General features: G+C 41.0%; 1 protein-coding gene across 1 annotated transcript; it reads right to left on the reverse strand.

Annotated features, from left to right (window-relative positions):
• Window positions 1-5,793: 5,793 nt before the first annotated feature.
• LOC122650094 lies at window positions 5,794-8,306 on the reverse strand. The gene is made up of 4 exons (XM_043843397.1): window positions 8,153-8,306; window positions 6,832-7,926; window positions 6,128-6,657; window positions 5,794-6,027 (listed from the first exon to the last, which is right to left on the reverse strand). The coding sequence occupies exons 1-4, from the start codon at window positions 8,304-8,306 to the stop codon at window positions 5,794-5,796; spliced, it is 2,013 nt and encodes a 670-aa protein (XP_043699332.1).
• Window positions 8,307-8,624: the final 318 nt, after the last annotated feature.

Below are 8,624 nucleotides of genomic sequence, written 5' to 3' on the forward strand. Positions count from 1 at the left end.
TTGCACCTATACCTCATCCAGGGTCAAATGCACCCCATTTTAGGTGTGGACCCCACATTTATGAGGGGGAGAGAGATTACCTGGAGTCCAAGTTGTACATTATGCTGTGTGCAGTGCAATAGTATGGAACTACAATGCACCTTCTGGCAGGTATGTAGGAGGTCATTCTCATAGGGTCAGCTACTGGTGTGATGCTCCACAGAGTGCTTGGATGATTGGCCAGGGTTTCCTGTTCTTCCTTCAAATTCCCAGCCAGTCAGGGGCTGGTTTGTCATTTCTCTCCACCTTATAAAAATTTCATCCTCAAAATTTGCTTACCTTATAGCTCGAAGAGTTGGGGATACTTTTCCTGCATTTCCTCTTTGCGTTCCCACGATGCTTCCTCTATGGGACTGTTTCCCCACCGAACCTTAATGAATGTGGTCGTGCTGTTATGGAGGTTATGTTCTTTTCTGTCCAATATCTCCGTAGGCTGTTCTTCATAGGTTATATCAGCATCTAACTGTTCAGATTCAGCTGAGAGTACATGTGCCGGGTTGTTGATGTACTTTCTTAGCATTGACAAATGGAAAACATCATGGACGTTATGCAATGATGGCAGTAATGCCAGCCGGTATGCTATGGGTCCCACTCTGTTGAGGATTTCATAGGGACCAATGAATCTTGGGCTTAGCTTGTCGTTCTTGTTGAAACATAGCAATCCCTTCGTTGGAGACACTCGGAGGAATACTCTCTCTCCGACTCTAAATTCAATATTCTTCCTCCAATGATCAGCATAACTCTTCTGCCTAGATTGGGCCGCTTTAATCTTCTCTCTAATGATATCCACCTTCTCACGGGTTGCTTGTATCATCTTGGGCCCAAGATACTTCCGTTCTCCAACTTCGTCCCAATACAACAGGGTCTGGCACTTTCGACCATAAAGAGCTCTTTACGGTGCCATGCCAATGGTGGAGTGGTGGCTATTGTTGTATGTAAATTCCACCAAAGGTATGTGAGCATTCCAACTGTCCATTTCCAATATACAGGCTCTGAGCATGTCCTCTAGAGTCTGGATTGTTCTTTCGGACTGTCCGTCCATCTGAGGATGGAAAATCATGTTGAGATTTTGTTGAGATCCCAGTTCCATCTGTAGACTTCTCCAAAACCTTGAGGTAAATCAAGGATCCCTATCAGATACAATGTTGACAGGCATGCCATGTAAGCGGACTATATTTCAATGTATAGTTGGGTGAGCTTCTCCATCAAATAGTTTATTCTGATGGGAATGAAGTGAGCTGCTTTCGTCAGTCCGTCTACAATCACCCAGATTGCGTTCATCCCTTTCCTGGTGTTGGGAAAATTTGTCGCAAAATCAATAGTAATTCTTTCCCACTTCTACTCAGGTATAGGGAGTGGCTGCAACAATCCATATGGTCGGTGTCTCTCCACCTTTATTTGTTGGTAGGTGAGGCATTCGGACTCGTATATATGGCTATGGTTTCCTTCATCCCAATCCTCCAATAGTACCTCTTCAGATTCTTGTACATCTTCGTGCTTCCAGGGTGGATTGAATAGGGTGAGTTGTGTGCCTCTTTAAGGATTCGGTCTTGTACCTCGTAATCATCATGCACACACAATCTATCTCTGAATTTTAATGCCCCGTCATGAGCAAGTGAAAAGTCTGGGTCCTTGTGGACACCATGCTGCACTTCCCAAATTATCTTGGCCAACTCGAGGTCAAGAGGCTGCTTCTCAATTATCTCTTCTCGTGTCGACGGCTGTATATCCATGGCTGCTAGCTGCATAGCCGTTCCTTCGATTACGAGTTCTAAGTTAAACTTTCGTGCTTCTTCTAGCAGTTGCTCGCTTACAACCCAAGAAGCGAGAGATACAACCTGTGATTTTCTGCTTAACGCATCCAGTACAACATTGGCCTTTCTAGAGTGGTACTGAATCTCACAGTCGTAGTCTTTTACCAATTCCAACCACCGTCTCTATCTCATGTTCAACTCCTTCTGGGTGAAGAAATACTTTAGACTTTTGTGATCCCTGAAGATCTCACTCTTTTCACCGTAGAGGTAGTGTCACCATATCTTCAACACGAAGACTACCGTAGCTAATTCTAAGTCATGAGTGGGGTAGTTATTTTTGTGTTCCTTCAATTGTCTTGAGGCATAGGCACCACTTTACCTTTCTACATTAAGACTTCACCCAATCCTGTCCTAGATGCGTCGGTGTATACCACCATTCCTCCTGTGCCATCCGAAATAGTCAAAACTGGTGCCGTTACCAATCAATTTTTCAACTCCTGGAAACTTTCCTCACAAGCCTCATTCCATTCAAACTTTGCGCCTTTCTTTGTTAGCTTCGTCACAGGCGCCGAGATGCGTGAGAAATTTTTAATGAATCGATGGTAATATCTGGCCAAACACAAGAAACTTCGGATCTCAATGGCATTCTTCGGAGTTTCCCACTCGAGAACTGCCTTTACTTTACCTGGGTCCACCTTGATGCTGATGAATGGCACTCGACATAGAGAGGGGGGTGAATCTGTGCTTATTAAAATTTTTTGCAAACTCAGATTATAACAACCAACACACAATCGTATGGTTACGCACCAATCACTACAAAGTACCTTGGTCTACTAGTGAACCACACCTACTCTGCAAGTAAGCACTTCAAAATAAAATATCAAACCACAACACAAGCACATACGTGGTTTGGCATAATGGCCTACGTCCACGGAGCAATACCCCTCATGGGTTTCGTGCTTTGCTCATCACACTTCTATTAAAAACCTTATTACACAGGTTCAACACAGTTCCATATGACACAGGAACCACAGAAAATACTCCCACACACCTAACTGTATCAACACAGTAGGCTTTAAACACTAAAAGTGAGTTTATATGATCAACCCAAATTCCCAACACTCAAAATTACATGAACCTCACTCCCCAACAAGACTAAATGATAAGACAGAGAACTTGAATGAAAAACTACCTCAAGAATGAAGTAGAACTACATTCACTGTCGATGCAAACCTTCTGAACATCAGTAGCAGCGTGCGGCATGTCCTGGAAGCCTTTGACACGGATCCCAATGCATCAATCTACTCAAAATACCTTCTTCTCAGAGAAAATTCAAACACTAAATCATAGAGGCATCAAACCCTAAATCCGCCTTCACCACTGCATAGAGGACGTCAAAATATGGGGGGTAGCATCTCTGCACAAATCCCAAAATTTGACTTTTAAATAGCCCAAAGTTCAAGGCAAAGATTGAGTCAATCTGGGCCATTAAATCAGATCGTACGGACAGCCCAGACTAAAATAAGATTTGATCTTCCGTCTTTCGCTTTACACGGGAGCGGAGCACACATAAGCCGTTGGATCCTCATCTTTGATATGAGATTAAAACAGAACCATCAGATTAGATTCCTGATCCACCAATGAGAAGTCATCACTTAAGTGTACCAATTTTGCATGTGCTTAATTGTGAGGTGTCCATTTAGAATCTTCTATCTCAGCCATTGATTATGATTTAGATCAACCAATCAGAACAAGAGATTCTAATTCAGATTTAAAGATCAATCTCAGTCACACAATTGCTTACGTTTTTGAGACAACGATGACTCATCCATGATCTGTACACATGTCAGAAAAAACTGAAATTTCTATCTCCCACTATTTTCCACGTTGGCTTCACATTCGTACGGTTGGAATCCCCATGTGATGCTCTGAAAAATTCACTAACCTGCTACAGAGAATGACTTCTAGTAGCTTGATTTTCAAAACCTCCAAATATTTTCTAAATATAAGAGCATACTCAAGCTGTTTGACAAAATGCCCAAGAGGGCTGGGCTGCTGTGCCCATGGTGTTAGGCTGCTGGGCTGGTGCTTGTGCAGACATGCTGTCAAGGCTATGATGGCCATATGGCTATGTTGACTCAGTCAAAAGCCAAGGTGGACATGCCATCTTACTACCCCCTGACACGTAGCACCCCCAAGTGGGGTCCACACTCTCTCTCCTCTCTCTCTCTCTTTAAAATCAATTCAAGCTTGCTGTCCAGCTCACTGGCAATGATCCTGAAGCACTCTTCTGGCCTTCACACACATCAACCTGTAGCTTGAATGATTGTGTGGTTTGTTCACCTTTGTAGAGAAAAATTTTGTGAACATGTTGGTACAAATCACTTGTATTTTCTTTTTCATATGCACACTTTTCTAGAGTCTTAAAAAGGCTTCACAGTCACAGTTGCTGAATTTCAGATTTACTTGAAAACTTGCAACTGAACATGTCATTTTCACAAATAACCATTGTTTGGCTCAAGTAACACTTGAAACACATCACCAACAAGAATTTGAACATGCGTAGCCACTCGGAAGAGTAGTGGGTCCCTCCAATCATCAAACCAACCTCCAAACCAAGAAAAACACTGTTTGACTTAAATTTTCAGAAATCTTGAACTTGAAACTTGAGGAGGCAAAATAACTCGAGTTTGACCTTGAACTTTCTTGGAACATATCCAATACACTGAAACAAAAGTCACCAAGAGCTCAAACCACCAGAAACCTCTCTATATTAAGAATTCATCTCTCAAACTAAGCCATCACCTTTTCAACCTTGTACATGCTTTCCATGAACTGTACACAAAACCTCCAGATCTCTGAGGGCAAGGTTGTTAGATCTCAAATACAATATTTATGAGATTATGAGCATATTCAAATAACTAAACAAGGTGGCCTACACTCACACACTCATGCAATGGGTAAATATACTATGCAAACATGAAAAATAAGCATGAATGAAACTACAATGCTACTGTGTGCTACTAAGACATACCTCAAGGAGTCATGTCATCCTAAGCAGGATTGTCAAGAGTTGGAAATCCCTTGGAGAGCTATGGGCATTTTTCATGTGTATCACCTGGCTTGCAAGAAGAGTCAGGCACCCAATGTTTTTGCCTTTCTACAACTTTACTTTTTTTCCTTTCCCTTTTATTTTTATTGGCAATGCTTATATGATAAAATGTTGAATGCTCACACATGCCATGTGATTTTGCTATCCCTTTCATTTTCTAGGTCATGCTTTCTGTCTTCTCATTGGAAGGTCACATGCCATGGGATTTTGCTGCCCCTTTCATTTTCTAGGTCATGCTTTTTGTCTTCTCATTGGAAGCTCACAAGCCATGGGGACTTATTTTATTTAGTAGCTTTGAGGCACACACAGTGTTCCTTATTCCCAACTTGCAGATAAGCTTAGCACATTCCTTACACCACTGCTGTCCACCAAGTTGCCAACAATGACAACAATGCCATTAGATCAACAATATCCCCCTTTGGCATTGTTGGCAATACACCAGTAGGCAATACACCAGTGCACAAACACACTTCCTACGTCAAAGATTCTCTCTCCCCCTTTGACAACAAGACCAAAGGGGTACCCAACTTGACAAAGAAGAAGGAAAAAAATATGCAGTAACTAGACATACTCCCCCTATGTCAGTGCTAATGATAAACTAAAGTGAGGTAGATGCAACTACTCCCAGTCTCTGCCTAAGATATGCAAATGTAGATGTTGGAAGGGGTTTAGTGAAAATGTCGCACAATTGTTCAAAGAATAGGAACATAGTCAAGTTTAATATCTCCACTACTTACCTTTTCCCTTAGAAAATGATACCTGATGGCTGTGTTTGGTCCTGGAATGCATGACTGGATTCTTAGAGATATTGACTGAGCTTATATTATCACAATAGATAGTCACTGGTAGTTTTTGCTCAATATGGAGGACCTTCAGCATTTGGATCATTCAGAGTATCTGAGTGCAACAAGAAGTAGCTGCCATGTACTCAGCCTCAACTATAGAAAGAGAAACTGAGTCTTGCTTTTTGCTATGCCATGTGACTAAACTTTCTCCAAGATAGAATGCACCTCTACTAGTGCTTTTCCTGTCATCGACACAACCTACCCAATCTGCATCTGAGTAGGTTGTCAACTCAAATCCTTTCTTCTTGACCAACCAAGCAAGATCCACCTGTGCTATCTGACAATGTATACAAATTTCCTGAAGTCCTCACACCTGATGCCACGAGTTTGCCATTTTTTGATTTTATGATCTTACATCCTGATTTATCAAAGATAACCTTGTGTCCCTTGTCACACATTTGACTAATGCTGAGAAGATTATGCTTCAAACCTGAAACATATAAAATATCAGATGTCCTCACTTTCCCATCATCTAAATGCACTGTGCCCTTGCCAACTATCTTGGCACTCTCACTGTTTCCAAACTTAACAGACCCTCCCTCATACTGGTTAAGCTCTGTAAACTTGTTCTTGTCACTAGTCATGTGACTTGAACAATCACTATCAAGGATCCATGGAACAGCCTTGTCTTGAGCTCTAAAAGTAGTTTGAACAAACAAAGAGTTAATACACTTTCCTCTTGAAACTTTTTCAACCCAAACCTTCTTAACTTGCTTTTTCACATCTGAACCAGCTGTAGTCTTCTTTTGACTTGACTTCTTTATGGGAGAGAAATAGATGGGCTGTTTGTAATTCTTAGCAATGCGACCATGATTGCAACAATTGTAACACACCACATTTTGCAACAAAGGTGCAAAAGAGTTCTTACTAGTGAAAAACACTTGCTTTGAGTTGAACTTGCAAGTGGCTATCTTATGCCCATATGTGTTACACTTGAAACAATAATCAGGAAAGTAGTTGCTCTATTTGCCTTGAAATCTTGACCTTCTAAACCTAGATGTTCCATAGAATCTAAAATAAGAGGCATTGGTCTTTGGCTAATTTCTTTGTTCTTGGTGTCTCTTCTTCTACTCCCCCTTACTTCTTGCATGGGAAGCTTTTCCTCTTGCATCAGTAGAATTGCTTTCTTTCACAAAATCCATCTTCTTCAAGTTTTTGGTAAGTTGCTCATTATTCCCAGATGATTCCATATGAACATACCCCAAACTTGATTTCATGCTAGCTGGTCTCTGATTATTGATGATCTTCTCAAGAATCTGACTTGACTCATTTGGTTGAGATTGAGTGAACTGAATATCTTGAGATACTCCATTCTCATCAAATTTTTTAACTTTCTGTTTCAACTCACTAAGTTCAACCCACATCAGCTCATAATTGTTGATTTTGTCTTCATACTCTTTGATTTGGCTTTGAAGAACCTCATTTTCTTGAGCAAGCTTGTTGCAGTGAGTAACCTTGAATGCAAGTTGAGTCTCAAGATCATTCAAAGTTGTTTGGCTATCCTTCAAACTCTCCAATTCTTTTTCTTGTTTCATACAGACCTTGACCAGCTTCTTATTCTTTTTCTTCTCAGTATCAAGCTTCTCAAGAGCCTCTTCTAACTCACCCTGAAGATCCACTATAGCTTTCATTTTCTCTGTCTCTTCAGAAGGCTGATTTTCATCCTTATTGATTTCATAAGCCATGAATAGACACTCACTGATATCACTGTCTGAATCTTCATCAATCTTTGAATCAGATGAGGAGTCATCACTCTCCTTGGAGATAAAAACCTTCTTCTTGGGGAATCTTCTCTTAGTGAACTTTTTCTTCCCATTGAATTTTTCTTTGTTGTTGTTGTTGTCTTCATCACCATTGCCTTTGAAATTCTTCTTTTGAGGACAAGAGGTAGCATAGTGACCAATATCACCACATCTAAAGCACTTGAAAGGAACCTTACCTTGATACTTACCTTTTCCTCTGGTGAGCTTTCTAACAAAGTTTGCTTCAGCCTCATCATCACTATCTAACTCAATATCAGAATTTTCCTCAATTCTCATATTCTTCATTACTTTAAAAGCAAGTTCTTTATCTTCAACTTTGCCTTTTCCTTTCCCAGTTCTCATCTCATAAGCCTTCAGCTTTCCTTGTAAAACATCTAATGCCAAGTTGTCTATATCATCATGATCTTCAATAACTGAAACCTTGGAGTCATATTTGGGAAGAAGTTATGTGAGTATCTTCTGACAAATCTCTGAGTCACTCAATGTATGACCTAGACCTCTAATAGCATTTACAACTTCATTGACTCTAACCATATATGCTTCAATATCTTCACTTTCATTCATTTTCAATCCTTCAAAATTTGCCTTGTGAACTTAAAACTTTGGACTTTTTGACCCTCTGATCACCCTCATGCATACCCTTAAGCCTGTCCCACAGTTGCTTGGCTGTCTTGCAATCCATGACCTTTGCAAGCTCCGTGTTTGTCAGTGCACTATTAAGTGCATTCATTGCCTTTAGGTTGTTTTCAAACTTCTTAATTTCTACCTCATCGGTCGGTTCTGTATCTGACATCTCAAACTCGGTATATATCGATCTAAGATTACCATACCCCAAAGACCCCAGATAGGTCTCTGTAGACACTGATTTTTTGTCACCCCCTAATTGGCGATGATGACAACGGGACATGGACGATGGACGACGCACTCTCCCTCTTTTCAGACCCAAAGATACCTGACCCATAAGACCAAGAACCATACTGAGCACAAAATGGCCCATTTTAGGCCAAAAAAAAGGAAAAAGGGCACTGCGCTCCCACGGCGCCATGGACTCTTCCCACGGCACCGTGGACGCCTTCCCACGGCACCGTGGGGATGTGTATTGGATTTCCAT

The sequence above is a fragment of the Telopea speciosissima genome, chromosome 1, assembly GCF_018873765.1.
Source record: "Telopea speciosissima isolate NSW1024214 ecotype Mountain lineage chromosome 1, Tspe_v1, whole genome shotgun sequence".
Classification (NCBI taxonomy): Eukaryota; Viridiplantae; Streptophyta; class Magnoliopsida; order Proteales; family Proteaceae; genus Telopea; species Telopea speciosissima.